The following is an 18,568-nucleotide window of genomic DNA, read 5'->3' on the forward strand; positions in this document are numbered from 1 at the left end:
CAGCCCTTTACACTTAGAATTGAAAAACAAAAAAAGTCACACTGAATTGTTAGCATCAATCATGGAATGAGAAAAGACCATTTAACCTGATCCTGCCACATGCCAGGTACAATTCTCCATCGACATAGGCCATTCCTAATCTCCTTGGTGCAAGTTCTGGCTTTCGTTCTGACATTCAAAGATAATCTAGCAATGCTCCAGAATATCTATCTATCTCTACCACATTACTCAACCTGAATAGTTGCTTGCACAGGTGACACCTCACAGCAACACGGGACCATCCCTGCATTTACCAACTAATGCAACATATTTCCTGCACAGAAACAGGCCATTCAACTCAAAAAGGTCTGAACTCTACCAAAGCCTCTCTCCATCCCACTTCATCTAATCCTAACGGATTCTTCAATTCCTCTCTCTCTCATGTGCATACGGTTTCTCCATTAAGGCACATGCATTCTTTGTTCTAATTACACCTTGTGGTGGAGAATTCCACATTCTAACCACTCTGCATGAGGAAGTTTTTCCTGGATTCTTTGGTGGCCTTCTCATATTTATGGCCCCAAGTTTCTGTCTCACCCACAAATGGAAACATCCTCTCTACATACACCCGATCAAACATTTTCCCAATCTCAAAGACTTCAACAGGTTACCCCCTCAGTCATTCCTTTCCCAGCGAGAAGTTTAAACATTTATATTATAAGGACTGTAAAATAATAACAGTAGGAGAGCAATGATCTATTTATTTAAAGTGGCTTTCCTCTCAAAACCGGAAATTCCTGTTTAGATAATTTTATCAGAGTAAAGTTCAATTCCTCTAATTAGCCTCAAATGCTAAAAGAAATCAACTAAAAAGGTCTGGAAAAAAAATCAGGGCAATGCCTTACTCTTCAAAAATTATAAGATTTTTTTTTTAAACTGAACAGAAATTTAACTAAAATTTAATCAAGCACAATAAAGCTAAAATTGCAAACTCATAAGGCTGCTGTTACATTTTGGCCTTTCCAATTGTGCTGCTGCAGGGACCTTGGTTTAATGTTAAAAATGCTACTAAACTCTCCAGGGGTGGACAGCATAGTCAGGAGATGGTAGACAGTGGGAATGTATCAGTCAGCATGGTTCAAACAACAAGATTCTGTGATCATTCACATATTGATGTGATGGAATTGATTGGAGTACAACAAGGTGAGTTGCCAGGACTGTCTGCTAAGATTCTGTTCCTGAGATATAATTAACAAAAAGGGCAGACAAACTCGCGTTCAGCTTAACAGGCTGCCAGAAAGTAGATCGTGCCCAGAACTGGCATCCAAGGTATAGCAGGTCACTTTTGTTAGCCAAAAAGGTAATCCAAAAGAAATAAAACAACATTAAGCATTCCATCTTTATTTGAGATTGTACTGCATGTTTATGTTGCGTTGTTAAAAGTATTGTAAAACTCTGGAATTGTTACTTTTGTTCAGTTGAGTTATGTCCATTTGCAAAATGAACCAGCTTGTTAATTTAGCATCTTGCCAATGTGCTCATCAGGTTTGCCCAATGACGTTTTCAGTAAGTAGCTCAAATGACAAGGGGGACACAATAGTGCTGCAGTGGGATGTAATATGCGTTGTTTGGGGGACAATTCTGCTTACAGTAGTATGTAAAGCAAAAGCGATATAACTCATCCACATTTATTTTGCTTCCAACGTCTTTTTTTAAAAATAAAACGAAGCACACGTACGACAGCCTACTAAAAACATACAGCAACAGTGCTAGTCTCCTACATTTCTTTACAGTTCACTTTCAGACAAGATTGCTGTACTGCGCTGCCACCTGGTGTTTTCAGTTTATTAAAACCTTGAATCTAAAGTTGAAAGGAAATATTCAATGTTTCCAATATAGTCGTGGAATAAAAGAGGAAATACTGCTCAGCTGGTAGTTAAAGTGTAATATTTGATCCTATTTTAATACTTGAAGAACTACACATTTTTGTGTTACCACAACCAGATGTCATAAATGTAACACAAGATTGTACGCCTCAGTTGGTAGCACTCTTGCCTTTGGATCACAAAATTCCAGTTCAAGTCACACTCTAGGGCTTGAGCACAGAAACTTTAGGCTGGCAGTGCAGCACTGAGCAAGGTCTGCACTGTTGGATTTGCCAACTTGCCAACAAGACGTCAAACACAGGCTCTATCTGCCTGCTTGGGTGGAGAAAGAGATCCCATTGCACTATTTTGAGGAAGAGCGAGGGAATTATCCCTGATGTCCAGGCAAATATGTATCATTCAATCAACATTACAAAACAACTGGGCATCTGCCCTTCGTCACATTGTTGGTTGTGGGAATTTGCTGCGCACAAATTGGCTGTCACATTTTCTACATTGCAGGTGTGACAACACTTCCAAAATATTTCATTGGCTGTAAAACGCTTTGAGATGTTGGATGGTTTGAAAAGCACTATATAAATGAAAGCTTCTCTTTTTCATAAATTCTTAGAATTCTAAGTTGTGGTAGGATAAGATTCTTCAAATTATATTCTTAATTTGGACTTCACTATCGGACCACCTGAAAGCAGGATTCCCTTGGGAATCTCTCATAAATTTGCATGGCGTGGAACCCTGAATTGCCTACAGATTTGCACTCCCGAGGGGATTGTACGTCGGTTGCAATTCAGCTCCGGCAGGAGAATATAGTCTCTCAAATTATAATATAGTACATGCAAATGTGTTGAAGCACCTCAGAGCGCAACATAACCCATGTAGCTAATTTGAACATCACTGCCCTTTCTGTAATGAGCATTTTGAGATGGTTGCAATATTCATATTGTACTGAAGCACCTCAAAGTGCAACATGATACAAACAGAAAATGTGAATATCATTATATTTTCCTATTATGACAATTTGAAATGTTTTGTAGATCTTAGATATTTTATGAATGAAATATATTTTTGCAAAAAAAAAATTGAGAACCGAGCAATATGAAGCAAGTTTCAACAATGGGGAGTTCTGAAGACACACCTTTAAAAAGCTGCTAGGCACGCCAGTTCAGAAAGAGGACCAAAAGGCTGCTTAGAGGGAAACCCAAAAGACAGGCAATGGGGGAACCTTTTAATAATGAGATTGAATTAACACTCCATTCTAAAACAGAGTAAAAACAACAGATTATATCTAATGTGTGTGATCTAATATCCAGCATCAGACGTTGAATTAAATTGCCCAAAGTAGCACATTTTGGTAGATGGGAACATTATGACCAAGGTCACTGATTCAGGATCCATGGAATGTAATTTGTGAAATACAAATAAAAGTTCTGGATCATATGCCATAAAGGAATCACTGACTTTCCTCACCATTAATCAGCAGCCCTAATTATAAATGGGAAGAAAAGCAAAATCTAGTTCTGGGAACAGTGGTTCAAAGTCCCAAGGGCCCATGTAATAAAGTTAGAATGTGACTAATAAACTTCCACGTCCCTCGTGGCCTTGCTTATGACCTGATTTTAAGGCTAATTTGAACAATCAGATGTCACAACTTTAAAAAAAGCTATGTGGTCACCTTCAGATACCATCAACAGAAATCCTGGACCTATTAGACCACAGTCACAGTAAGATTGGTCTATCTATTCTTCATAGTTCCTAACCAGCAAGGGAACAAGAAACACTTCATACAATTCAATTTACTAGTCTCCATTTAGTGATAGTTGGTATAAACACTAAATGTAACAGATCAACCAGCCACACTACTTCAAACATAAAAATTGATAGATTGATTCCAGAATCTTGTGTAATAATTTCCACTAAGTCATTGTTAAAACCTACCTGGTTTGGGAACATTTTTAAATGAATCAGTGGAAACATTTTCTTCCACAGATGGATGTTTTTGTCCTGGCTCCCCTTTTCCACTGGTAGCATCCGGTTGAGGTTTCTCCTGTATTTCAGTAGACTCCGTTTCTTCAAGGCTCACAATCTTCACAGGTTTCTCTATCTCTATATTGAACTCCGAGGTACATGCAACAGGTTGATGACCAATTCCAATGTCTTCGCTGTGAGAATCCATGGGTTCAACTTCATAACACATGAAAAGACATCAAATACAGGGTAGATCACACTGGAGGTACAAACCAGAGTTTTGAAACATACATATTTTAAATGTTTTGAGCTTTTTGTCTTTTGACTCGTACAATTTAATCTTCCCCCTTTAAAGAAATAATAATCTTACTTAGAAGCTTAATTGTCCAAGTCAATTCACCATTAGCAAAGCTGAAAGTCTATGAAGTTTGACTGATGCTATCTTAGAATTTTAAATGATGTAAATTATCCCCATCTTTCATGGCACACTAAGCTAAACGTTGATGCTGTTTACCCAGCTTCCCTTATATAAATAAATATTCAAGCAACTTTCAACTTTTTAAATCCAAATTAAAGGAGAATGATGCAATAGAACGGTCACCTGATCAGCAAACCATGTGTAATCAGTACAGATCTGTGAAGACCAGTTATATCACTAAGTATTTTCAAGGAGGTCATTAACATTATCAACAGGGGAGTGTCTATGGAGGTGATCTGGATGGACACCAGAAAACATTTAATTAGGATCTGCATAAGAGAGAATTTTAAAAATATATTTAATTTTGTGATATGGCAATTAATTGAGAGGTAAGAGACACACAGTTGGGCTAATTGATTCTGATTGACAGGATTTGACAAATTAAGAAGCAAAATAAGTTGGGTAGATAGGAGCAGGAAGTTACAAAGGGGCATAGATGAAATGTGTGGGCAAAACTGTGGCAGATGGAGTTCATTGTGGGGAAGTGCGAGGCCATCCACTATGGACCCTTGAAAGACTTAAGGAGATGTGAAGCAGCCAAGCAGGTACACAGTCACTAGAAGCTAATACACAAGGTACAAAAAGTAATCAAAAAAGTTAGTGGGATGTTGGCCTTCAACTGGAAAACAAAGAGAGGAAGTGCTGCTTCAATTGCACAGAGCCTTGGTCAGACCTGTATTCAATTTTGGGCAATATCTCAAAAGATACATTGGGCTTGGACGGGATGTAGAGAAAATTCATCCAGGTTACAAACAGGCTTGTATTCCCTTGAGTATGAAAAATTAAAAGTGATCTAATTTAGCTGTTTAAGAAGATTTAATGATTTGATAAAGTAAATAAATAGAAACAATGTCCTCTGGTGGGAGAATTCAGGACATAATGTTAAAATTAAAGCTCACCCACAGAATACCTACAGTGCAGGAGGCCATTTGGCCCATCAAGCCAACACTGACCCCCTGAAAAAAGCACCCTACCTAGGCCCACTATCCCATCCCCATAACCCCACCTAATCTGCACATCTTTGGACACTAAGGGGCAATTATAGCATGGTCAATCAACCTAACCTACACATCTCGAGACATCAAGAGTAATGTCAGGAATGTTCTTCACACCAAGAGGTAGTGGAAATCTGCCCCCCCCCCCCCCCCCAAAAAGCTGTTAATTGAATATTTCAAAACTGGCACTGATAACTTTGTGCTCGGTAAGGATACGAAGGGTTACTAAACCAAGGTGGATAGGTGGAATTCAGACACAGATCAGCCAAGATCTAATTAAATGACAGAAAAGATTTGAGGAGTTGAACAGTCTATGTGTGTTCCTATGTTCCCATAACAAAAATGGTTTTATGACATGTAAAGGAGGTCGTCGGAGACATTAATTTAGCGACTGATAAGTTCGCTTCTATTTTCATTAAATGGCATTCTGGGACTTTTACTCTTGGTTTGTCAATTGGATTTCAAAATTCTATTGATCCTTGAAAATTGGAAATAAATATGATTTTTTTTTAAAAGTTCACTTATTTTATTTTTATTCACTACTAATTTAGAAGTGGAGAATGTACAGCAATTTGGTATGCAAGATCAACTAGTTAAAATTAGACATCTGCTACTTAAGGACATTGGATAAGGAAATTGAGTTTCAAATACACAAAGAGAGCTCTGTAATTTACGAGCACAGAGATGATGGCCATGGTTTCTCAGGATGTTTGGCATCTATTTATTTCTTTCTCTGAAATACTGAGGTGTCTTTCCAATCTGAGAAATTATTTATATTAAAAAAAAACACCTTGCTACTGGTTAGTGTCAGTAGTTTTTGTCCCCAAATCTAAAAACTTACACCAAGCTTCCAACTCTTATTTCTTTGATTATTACCCTCTTTGAAACATGAAATTATCACTGAAAAGTTCCCAAGCAATTTTGAAATAAAGGAGGTGTGAAAAATTAGATCCAAGCATTTAGTAAAACTGATCCTGGGAATAGTAACCCCACTCATATTTGCCAGCAGAAAACTGAATTTGTATTTGTTAAAAATGTACGTACCAATCTGGATTAGCATGCAATAATTAGTTGATTAATTTTACTTTCTAAAGAGGTACCTTATTTTCAGATGTGAGATTGCAGAGGTAACCTACATACATAGACATAGAATTTACAGTTTAGAAAGAGTCCATTCAGCCCATCGAGTCTGCACTGGCCCATGGAAAGATCACCCTACCGAAGACCATGCCTCCACCCTATCCTAAGTAACCCAGTAACCCCATCTCACCTTTTTGGACACTGAGGGCAATTTAGCATGGCCAATCCACCTAACCTGCACATCTTTGGACTGTGGGAGGAAACCGGAGCCCCCGGGGGAAACCCACGCAGACACGGGGAGAATGTGCAGACTCCGCATATGCAGTGACTCAAGCTGGGAATCGAACCTGGGACCCTGGAGCTGTGAAGCAACAGTGCTAACCACTATGGTACCGTGCCGCCCATTGTCCAAAGTTACTATATGTTGAAAATAGGTACATCTTACGTTCTAAATTACAGCACTTACAGCAGTCTACTGAATGACATGGTAGTGTTTTAACTGCACAGGATCAGGAATCTCACACCTTAAAGCTTTTGCCTGGGCAGAGATGACTGTCCTCAACAAGGGCAGGATCATGGTGAAGCAATTGTCCTTGCTTTTCTGAGATTGGTGCTCAGGGGATGTGCAGAAAGAAAACTAAACTCAGCTAGGATTCCATTAGTGATCGCATTAGGGAGGCACTCAGTGAAGACAAGTTCAGGTTTACCTTCAGAGCCTCACTGACAGCTTTACTCACACAATCTCTGCCAGTGGCAGAGATATTCGAGTCTCACACGCATCCATGAATTTTGCCTCAAAACAAGTCACTCTCTTATGTAACAGATGTTTGGACGGGTGGCAGAAAATAAAATGAAACATCAACCAAAGGATATAGGATAATACACACTACTGAACGCATCAGAACTGAATTTATTGGAGTCACAGCAGTCAGTAGAACAATACAGTATACTTACCGCCACCTTTGAGCAGCACTGTGGCGCAGTGGTTAGCACTGCTGCCTCACGGTGCCGAGGACCCAGGTTCGATCCCTGCCCCGGGTCACTGTCTGTGTGGAGTTTGCACATTTTCCCCCGTGTCTGCGTGTGTCTCACCCCCACCTAACACAAACAATGTGCTGTGTAGGTGGATTGGTCATGCTAAATTGGCCCTTAATTGGGAAAGAAAATTGGTACGCTTTTTTTAAAAAATACTTACCACTACCTCCTTTTACTACTTCTCCTTTGGAAAGAAACCGTGTCATTTTCTTTAATACTTTCTTTGAGGACTTGGAAAGTTTGACGTCCAAAATGTGACATCTGGGAAGACAACAGCACAAAAATGATTTTATTTTACAGTAAATCGCTAATCAAAAATAATCAGAAGTAATTAGTCTCTGATGTACTCATTGGATTATGATATAACAGGGATGACTTCATCAAACATTATTACATTATGGCTACAACCCATCCATATACTGTAAATATGGTTAGTTGTTATGATATAACAGGGATGACTTCATCAAAATTATTACATATGGCTACAACCCATGCATATACTGTAAATATGATCCTGAGTGAGCAACAGCAAATTGATATTTCGGGATTCAAAATTAGCCACCATTTTCATACAGTGGTGAATAATGTGCTTATACTCTGGAAGTGAGCATGGATCAGAATATTATCCCATGCATTTATACTGAAAATTCCTTCCTTTACTCACACCATTCTTTCCTGATTGCTGGATGATTGTAGTGAAGACTGTCTCAGAGCGAATTCTTTCAATGAATAAAAAGGTCCAAAATACTACATTTTATTTATACCTGTCAGCTACACCACAATTTTAAAATGTCAGCAAAGATCTTACCCACATGTTGCATTCGATAAATTATCTATTAAATTTAACCAGCCAACCAAATTATGTTTCAACTACAATAGACACTAAGCTTATTAATTTCCAACTCTAGAAACCCTAGACAAAACATGCTGATGAACTGTAAATTACACACAGGGTTTCAATTTATTGCTTAATTGGGAACTTGTAGATTTCCAAAATAGGTTTCAGGTATATATACACAATTTAAAAATCCAATACTTTAAACTAATTTGGAACTTCTTTGGTTTATCTGAATACAGGCCAGAACAATAGATTATGATGGAACCATAAAATATTTCTTCAAAAAGATCCATAAACTGTAGAGCATTTCTAAATCATGGATTTGGAAAACTACCAAGAAACTTTTACCAATGAGCTCATACTCTAAGATGCAAACTGTCTACGGTACAGAACTGCGTGCAAGTTTGAATTTCATGTTGTTGTATGTTTGTTGACACAGCATGCCACAGAGTCACAATCCTTTTCCCCTCAAGAAGCATGTACTTCACTTATACATTTCAAACAGGATCTGGTTGCAAACACTTGATGGCAAAACTTCTCAACAGTTATTTGGAATAATCGAGCAATAAGCAAACACACAAGCATTGTAAACAAGGAAACATCATTCCAGACAGGGGTCAATGAACACCACTATGCTGTTATTGATTCTTGTGTGCAATGGAGTGTGTAGAGGAGAGAGAGAGAGAGAGCGCGCGAGAGAACGTGAGAGAGAGAGAAAAAAAGTTTCACCAAAGCCTAAATAATTTAAGTACAATCATCAGAAATTTCAGAGCACTGAAGAATGCCATAGCTTGAGTCAGGGATAGTACTGACATTTGGAGACAACCAACAGCCTGACTTTAATAAAGAACCATTGGTCAAACCGTTGCTTATAGCAGTTCATGCATCATAGATTCATAGATTTCCTAGTGCAGAAGGAGGCCATTTGGCCCATCAGGGAATGGGACTATTTGGCGCCGTCCTTTTGGCGCCGACCTTTTGGCGCTCCAACAGTCCGGGCGCTGGCCTTTTTGGCGCTGGCCTTTTTGGCGCCACCGACAGGAATCCAACAGTCGGGCAGCACGGTGGCTCAGTGGGTTAGCACTGCAGTCTCACGACGCTGAGGTCCCAGGTTCGATCCCGGCTCTGGGTCACTGTCCGTGTGGAGTTTGCACATTCTCCCCGTGTTTGTGTGGGTTTCACCCCCACAACCCAAAGATGTGCAAGGTAGGTGGATTGAACACGCTAAATTGCCCCTTAATTGGAAAAAATGAATTGGGTACTCTAAATTTAAAAAAAAAAAGGAATCCAACAGTCCGGGAGCTGGTTTGTTTACTGAGTTCATTTCTCTCAGTTTGTTGCTGACTGTCTCTCACCATCCGGCAAGTTCCCGCAAACTTATACACTGCTCTGTTACAGACGTTGTTAACAGATATTGTTTCCTTACGAATTTGCTATTATCTCGTATAACGTTGACTAAGTGTGTCATTATTTGCCATACGTATAGCGGTAATGTACATACGTTAATATGCAGAGTACGGATCAAATAGTAAATCAGCAGATAAGACTAGATTCGGGAAAAATAACAAAATGCCCAAACTAAAGGTTCTGTACCTAAGCAAGTCTCTCACCATCCGGCAAGTTCCCGGACAGGGGCTGCAGTGGCTGTGTGTGACCTCTTGCCTCCTCATATTTCATCTTAACGCTAACTGTAATAGTGGTCTCCTTAACATCTGTCTCATCTGATTAATGCGTTAAAATAAGCATTAAGTAACAGAGTCACCCCTCCATATGTTCCTTATTTTCTATCCTTCCTAAATTCTACAAACCGTTAACTGTTAAGGTCCCAATGCTTGTCGCTCTGTAGATATGTTCCTGTAATGGCTGTCAGTTCGTACTTGCTAATTTGTATTTGCACAATGCGCTCAACTTTTTTAATGCCTTGGTGTGTGCTTAGGTACAGAACCTTTAGTTTGGGCATTTTGTTATTTTTCCCGAATCTAGTCTTATCTGCTGATTTACTATTTGATCCGTACTCTGCATATTAACGTATGTACATTACCGCTATACGTATTTTACTGGTGCCTTACACATAAGAACCCGAGGGCTAAAGATAATAGCAAATTCGTAAGGAAACAATATCAGACAGATCATGACGTCTGTAACAGAGCAGTGTATGAGTTTGCGGGAACTTGCCGGATGGTGAGAGACTTGGACAATAAAAACTACTCACGGGATAAGAAAGTCAGCAACAAACTGAGAGAAATGAACTCAGTAAACAAACCAGCTCCCGGACTGTTGGATTCCTGTTGGCGGCACCAAAAAGGCCAGTGCCAAAACAGATGAGCGCCAAAAGGTCGTCGCCAAAACGTACCCGACCCGGCCCATCAAGGGGCAGCACAGTAGCACAAGTGGATAGCACTGTGGCTTCACAGCACCAGGATCCCAGGTTTGATTCCCTGCTGGGTCACTGTCTGTGCAAAGTTTGCACGTTCTCCCCGTGTCTGCGTGGGTTTCCTCCGGAGGTGCTCCGGTTTCCTCCCACAGTCCAAAGACGTGCAGGTTAGGTGGATTGGCCATGATAAATTGCCCTTAGTGACCAAAAAAAGGTTAGGAAGGATTATTGGGTTACGGGGATAGGGTGGAAGTGAGGGCTTAAATGGGTCGGTGCAGACTCGATGGGCCGAATGGCCTCCTTCTGCACTGTATGTTCTATGTTCTCAGTCTGCACCGACCCTCGGAAAGAGCACCATACCTAGATCACTCCCCCGCCCTATTCCCGTAACCTCAACCAAACATTGGACACAAATTTAGCATGGCCAATCCACCTAACCTGCACATTTTTGGACTGTAATGAGATGGCAATTTAGCTTGAAAAATATCAATACACGTCTTGCATCATGACCTTCAGTAACAATAACTAGTGTAACAATAACTTGTTACACTAATTTAGAGACTCTCGCTAACTGCATGCTTTTTAGAAACTGTTCAAGTACAGCCATTAATTCAAAATGTTCACAAATTACATTACGTGATACTTTTTTTAAAAATGTTTTTTATTGAGTTTTCATATTTTATATCCAACAAATTACAAATTATTAGATAAAAAGAAAAAAAAAACACGCAAAAAATTAACATGTATATTTACAGGTAAGCATCTTCATAATAACAACTGTGGCCGCCTCCTTTAGCCGGCATACATATTTTACATTCCCCAATATGGCCGAGGCACATGTTTATAGGCAATTATTTACAGTTTGGTTTTGGGCCTTAGCTAGCCATCAAACCCCCATAACGAACCCGTAGCCCCCCCCCCCCCCCACCCCCCCCCCCCCCGGTTACCTTCCCCCGATTCCCGTCCATTTTCCCCTGATTCTTGGCCACCCGACTATTCTTCCTCTTGTTCATTGGCCACAAACAGGTCCCGGAACAATTGCATGAATGGCTCCCACGTTCTGTGGAAGCCGTCGTCTGACCCTCGGATGGCGAATTTGATTTTCTCCATTTGGAGAGATTCCGAGATGTCGGACAGCCAGTCTGCAGCTCTGGGCCGTGCTGCTGACCGCCAGCCAAACAGGATTCTACGGCGGGCGATCAGGGAGGCAAAGGCAAGGGCGTCCGCCCTCCTCCCCAGGAATAGATCTGGCTGGTCTTAAACCCCGAAGACCGCCACTATCGGGCATGGCTCCACCTTCACCCCCACCACTTTGGACATAGCCTCGAAGAAGGCTGTCCAGTACTCCACAAGTCTGGGGCAAGACCAGAACATGTGGGCGTGGTTGGTTGGGCCTCTTTGGCACCGTTCACATCTGTCCTCCACCTCCGGGAAGAACCTACTCATACGGTTTCTTGTTAAGTGGGCTTTATGTACCACTTTTAGTTGCGTCAGGCTGAGCCTTGCGCACGTGAAGGTGGAGTTGACCCTATGCAGTGCTTCGCTCCAGAGTCCCCACCCTATCTCAATCCCCAGGTCGTCCTCCCATTTCATTCTTGTTGCGTCCAGTACGGTGTCGTCCCTTTCTACCAGTCGGTCATACATGTCGCGACAGTTCCCTTTCTCTAGGATACTTGCGTCCAGTAGGTCTTCCAGTAGTGTCTGTCGTGGCAGTTGTGGGTACGTCCTTGTCTCCTTTCGTAGGAAGTTTTTGAGCTGCAGGTACCGTAGCTCGATCCCCCCGGCTAGCCCAAATTTCTCTGTCAGTTCATCCAGTGTTGCGATCCTGTCGTCCGTGTATAGGTCCCTGACTGTCAGTGTCCCCCCGTCCTGCCTCCACCTTTAGAAGGTGGCGTCAGTCAGTGCTGGTGTGAACCTATGGTTGTTGCAGATGGGAGCCTTGTCCGACATTTTGGTCAGGCCAAATTGCTGCCGCAGTTGGTTCCAAGATTGGAGGGTGGCTGTCACCACTGGGCTGCTGGAGTGTGTTTTGGGTGGGGATGGGAGTGCTGCCGTGGCGAGGGCCCGGAGGGAGGTCCCCATGCAGGAGGCCTCCTCCGCACGCACCCACTCGGCTTCTGGCTCCTGGATCCATCCCCTTACTCGCTCGGCTGTTGCCGCCCAGTGGTAGAATTTTAGATTCGGGAGGGCTAGCCTCCCCCTGGATTTTGTTTTTTGTAGGACCTTCTGTGGGATCCTAGCATTTTTACCCCCCCCCCCCCCCCCATACGAACGCCATAATAAGTTTGTCCAGCACTTTGAAAAAGGCCTTGGGGATGTAGATCGGAATGGATCTAAACAGGAAGAGGAACCTGGGCAGTACGTTCATTTTGATCGTCTGGTCTCTCCCCGCGAGGGAGAGTGGGAGTGTGTTCCATCTTTGCAGGTCCTTTTTTACTTCCTCCGTCAGGCTGGTGAGGTTCCATTTGTGGATCATTTCATGATACTTAATACACAAGATATATCGTATTTTATTTTTAACTTTCAAGCCTAAGGGTCAAGCAGGGACAAGTGTAACAAGAGGATTTTACAGTGCATAATTTTGAGCTTAAAGTTTGCAATTTTTTGTTGCTATATTTCATTAAAAATTACCTGTAATGCTGACTTGCCTTTTTGTTTGATTAGATGGTATGGCTCAAAGGAAAGAAAGAAGTGTGTTGATAGGAACAAGAGTAGGCCATGTTAGACGTTTAGCTGCTGTTGTATAAAGTGTCAAAGGTTCTTCTCCTTTTCACAAACACATTTATTTCACTTTAACAGACTCTGCAGCAAACACTATCTTCACATTACTGACACAAAGGCCACCTGAAGCCTCTTTACATATGTGTCAATTATTGGATACTTAACATAAATGATACAACTAATTGGAATGTCTCTTGGTGCTATGTCTTTTCGTCCGACGTCATTTCGTCCAACGACACTTCGTCCACGTCTTTTGGTCCAACGTCTTTTTGTCCGCACGTCTTTTGGTCCAACGTCATTTTGTCCGATGATTTTTTTCTTCAAAGACTTTTTGTGACTTGTTACGTTTTTTTGTCGGTTGATTTTTTTTGTCAAAGACATTTTGTAACTTGACTTATATTGCCAGAGTTGATCTCTGCGTGGATTATTGAAATAGGGATTATATAAACAGAACATTTACTCAGTCTAAATTTGATCCGGCTCTGTAACTAGCAGTGGGGACATCACTGAAAACCGATGCTGCAATTTGTCATAATCACGCCATTCCTTGTGATACACCTTTCGTATGTGTTTTCTACAAGAGGGGTGTTTGCACTTTACCTAGTAGAGGGTTGAAATCTTATATTGAATAATGTATATTCCGATCATGTACGGATTGATTCAGATTTTGCTGTGTTAGTGTACTACGGGAACCAAGTTCCTTCCGAAAATCAGTTTAATATCTGCGAATCGCAAAGCTGTCATTTCACATTTTGCAAAGACCTTTGCATTAAAATATGCCAGGCGCCAGTGCCCCAAATGATGGATATATTTTTAAATGTCAATCACCGGAATTGACATTTCGGTGTCACCCTGCATATGCCTCCCTTAATGAACTATCAAACGTTCATTTAACAGAAGTTCACAGGCGTGAGTGACAATCCTCTGCATGACCCTCGCAGATTTTTAAAAATAAATTAAATCGGCTACATTTTATAAAGTTTTGTGGGAAAGGGTTGGTCCCGCTGATCAGACATTGGCCTTTCACCTAAACGCAACCCCAGTGCTGTCAGATGTAATGAGCTTGTAAGGGGCCAGGCTAAAGAGAGTTTGGGCAGTCCCCATTCAGTATCCAGTTGGCACGGACGTGTACCACAAAACTGTCTCTAATTGGGCACTAATTGGCAGCTCATTCCGAGAAGCCATGAATTTTAGTGTGGGAAATGGAGAAACTAATAATCTTCGCGCAAATACTTTCTAGTTTCATGCACTTAACAGTCAAATAAGAGCATTCGAACTCTAAACAAGTATTTCTAACAATGTTTGCAATGTTTTCCATATTGTCTGTGTTACTGCACTACATCGAAGATAATTTGCAGTTATTTCTAGTTAAGAAAAATCACCAGGTAAGTCCAGCTAAATTTGTAATTGGATAATTGGACAAAAAGACGTTGGACCAAAAGACGTACGGACAAAAGACGTTGGACCAAAAGAAGTGGACGAAGTGTCGTTGGACGAAGTGACGTCGGACGAAAAGACGCGACACGTGTCTCTTAACCCATTACTTAACAGGCCATTCAGCCTCTCAAGCCCAATCTGATCTGCATCTCAGTTCTATTTCATCAACTTTACTCCATATCCCATGAAATAGCTTCTCTGTATCTACCCATTTAATCCCAGTCATTCCAAATATCTCCATTAAATCACCCCCTCAACCTCCTGAATTTAAAAGATCACAAGTCAGGTTTATACAACACAGCTTCATAATTTAAAACCTTTACATTCTGGTATCATTTTGGTTAAATTGGACTGTACCCATTCCAAGGCCTATTTCCTGACCGTACATGTGAATCAGTTGATGTTGTGAAGATAAACTTCCAAAAGGCGTTTCAAAATTGAAGCCCATAGACAAGAAAGGCAGTAGCGGCAGGGATCCAAAATTGGCAAAGAGACAGAAAGCATGGCGTTGTGAATGGCTGTTTTACAAAATAAAAGGAGATATGGACTATATTCCCCAAGATTCAGTGCTATGGCCACTACTGTCTTTGGTGACTATTAGTGGCTTGGATTTGTGGGCACATGGCATAATTTTGAAATTTACCCAAGAGACAAACATGCAAGTGTAGCAAATAGTGCAAGGGATAGAAATAGATAGCAAGAGGATATGGATATGCCAAGGGGATGGTCAAACATATGGCAGATGAAACTCACAAGTAGAATTTTAAATGGGAGAACGAGGAGACCATATAACCTTATATTGAAACAATGCCTTTAAAATAATAAAATGCCCAACACACTTCACTGGAGCACTGTAAAGCAAAATTAGACAATAAGCCACAGAAGGAGATATTAGAGATGGCAAAAAGATTGGTCAAAGAGGTAGGTTTCAAGGAGCATCTCAAGAGGTAAAGAGTCAGAGAGATTTAGGGAGGAAATTCCAAAGCTTAGGGACCGAGGCAATTGAAGGTACGGCACCAATAGTAGAACAATTAAAATCTGGGTTGTTCAAGAAAGCAGAATGAGAGGACTGCAGAATAGATTGGAAGATTGTGGGGCTGTAGGAGATTACAGAGATAGGGAGTTGCAAAGACATGGAGAGATTTGAAAACAAGGATGAGAATTTTAAAATCAAGGAATTACCTGGCCGAGAACCAATGTAGGTCAGCGAGAATACGGTTGATAGTAGAACGGAATTTGGTGCAAGTAACAACCCGGGCAGCAGTGGATAACCACAAGTTTATGAAGGATAGAATATGGAAGACCAGCTAAGAGTGCTAATGTCCAAAGGTACCAATGGCATAATTGAGGGTTTCAGCAACTGATGAGCAAAATTGGGCAATGTCATGGAAGTGGAAATAGGTGGTTTTAGGAGCAGCATGGATACACAAGTCCATTTTGGGGTGAAACATGACAATAAGGTTGCGAGCGGCCTAGTTTAGCTTCATACAGCTACCTGGGAGAGGGGTGGAATTGATAGCTGGGGAACAACGTTTGTGGTGAGGATCAAAAACAATGTCTTTCCAATATTTAATTGAAGAATATTTCTGCTGATCCAGTTCTGGATGTTAAATAACATGTATTAAATGATACATTTTAAGAGCAAAGCGACCTGGAGCTTTTGTGGACAGATCAAATATGACAAAATAGGTTAACAAAGCAGTTAAAGAAGCATCTGGGATCCTGGCTTCATAAACAGAGGTATAGAGCACAAAATGCAGACAGTTATACTAAACCTACATAGAACACTAGTTTAATCCCTTCTGGTGCGTGGTGTCCAATCCTGGAAACAGCCTTTTTGGAAAGACATGAAGACTTGGAAGAGTGTGCAAAACTGATTTACTAAAATGGTTCCAGGGATGATAGATTACAAATACTTTTTGAGAAGCTAAGTTTATTCCACATGCAGCAGGAAAGATTTGATTAATTTAAAATTATGAAGGGTTTAGATAAGAATATATAAAGAGACACTGTTTTCAATTTCATCAGAGTACACAGATTTAAACAGATTGATACGAGAGCCAGAGGCAACATGAGGAAGATTTTCTTTAGGCAACAAATGGTCAGAATTTGGAACCCACAGGGTGAGAGAGTGGTGGATACAGATTCAATGACAGCCTTCCAAAGGGAAATGGATAAATACTAATACTTGGGACAAAAAAAAGTAGGGGAGTGTAACTAAATGGATTTATTTTTGAGAGAGCGGGTGCAGACTCGACAGACCAAATGGCCTCCTTTGTGTTGTACCAATCCATGATTCCTTGTTTTTGTATTTCAAACCCTTGAGATAATGATTAGCATTTTGATTAGTTTTGGTGGCTGCACACTAGCTTTTTGTGATCTGTACACAAAGAAACCTAAAACACAAAAAGTAATCTGAAGGGCTAACAAAAGAATTAGTACAATGCAGATTCCCCACAACTATACCAGGGCTTAAAGGGTTAAATAATTAGAGACAGGTTACATAAAATTAACTTCGCTTTTTGTTAGTTTTTTCCATTTTTCCAAAGAACACAACAAATCCTCAAAACTGATACAGTACAGCATAAATGCAACTCCATACATGAATACAAAAAAATGCAGGAGAACACCAACAGAATTGGTTCAGCTGAATCATTAAATATGGTGATTACAATAATACAATGAAAACTAATGTCAGATATGCTAGAGGATGAGGAAGAGGAGGATAAAGCAATGAAAACATGGTAAAATGGTGCACACCTTCCATGTGTAGCGAGTTCAAGGCAGTGTCACAAAATGTATGGAAAACCTTGGGAGCAATCAGACATTACAGATCCTATATATTTGAGATAGGATCCCATACTTAACGGACCATATCAGATTTAGAATGGAGTATGCAAGTTAGTGTTGCATGCCGTGATAATGTTATGCTAATTCTGAGTTGAAGCATTATCCAGCAGCAAGGATGTTCTTCCTTGCCATAAAAGTTAGGATACTATACAGCATTTTTTCATCAGTGTCAATAATTCTCTTATCTGGGAGTCCCAGTGTTATGAACAAAAGGTCAAATTCTAAGGTCATATTGAATATCTTCCCAAGCTCTTTAAGTACACCAGGCCAGTATGATTTAACTTTGACAGAGGACCACACACAATGTCTGTAGTCTCCTTCGCACTACCTTGCACTTTTGGCACAGCGAGGATATAGAAGGGTCAAACCTGTGTCTCAAGATTGGTGTGATATGCAGACGGTGTAATATTTTGAACTAACTCTCCTTCATTCTACTACAGACTGAGATTCTATTGGCATATCGCCATATATTATCCCAAGTCTTAATATTCACTGTGAAGTCTCTTTCCCCAACTCTGCAGGGCTTACAATATACTAACGTAGGATCTAGAACATAAAGTGTCATAGATGCATGGAAGATAGGAGCAGGAGAAGGCCTTTTGGCCCTTCGAGCCTGCTCCGCCATTCATCACGCTCATGGCTGATCATCCAACTCAATAGCCTAATCCTGCTTTCTCCCCATAGCCTTTGATCCCATTTGATCACATTCTCCCCGAGTGCTATATCCAGCCGCCTCTTGAAACCGCCTCGGGGCTGGTTTAGCTCACTGGGCTAAATCGCTGGCTTTTAAAGCAGACCATGGCAGGCCAGCAGCACGGTTCGATTCCCGTACCAGCCTCCCCGGACAGGCGCCGGAATGTGGCGCCTGGGGGCTTTTCACAGTAACTTCATTGAAGCCTACTCGTGACAATAAGCGATTTTCATTTAATTTCA

At 40.9% G+C, this 18,568-nt stretch overlaps 1 protein-coding gene across 6 annotated transcripts in view; it reads right to left on the reverse strand.

Moving 5' to 3' along the window:
* LOC119979283 (arginyl-tRNA--protein transferase 1) overlaps positions 1–18,568 on the reverse strand; it is a 350,309-nt gene that overhangs the window by 296,938 nt on the left and 34,803 nt on the right. For all 6 annotated transcript variants that reach the window (XM_038821318.1, XM_038821322.1, XM_038821321.1 and 3 more), the window contains exons 4-5: positions 7,576–7,676; positions 3,798–4,043 (exon numbers count right to left, since the gene is read on the reverse strand). In XM_038821318.1, the coding sequence (XP_038677246.1) occupies positions 3,798–4,043; positions 7,576–7,676 (347 nt within the window). The remainder of the gene's footprint in view (positions 1–3,797; positions 4,044–7,575; positions 7,677–18,568) is intronic.

Source organism: Scyliorhinus canicula, chromosome 16 (genome assembly GCF_902713615.1).
Source record: "Scyliorhinus canicula chromosome 16, sScyCan1.1, whole genome shotgun sequence".
Taxonomy (NCBI): domain Eukaryota; kingdom Metazoa; phylum Chordata; class Chondrichthyes; order Carcharhiniformes; family Scyliorhinidae; genus Scyliorhinus; species Scyliorhinus canicula.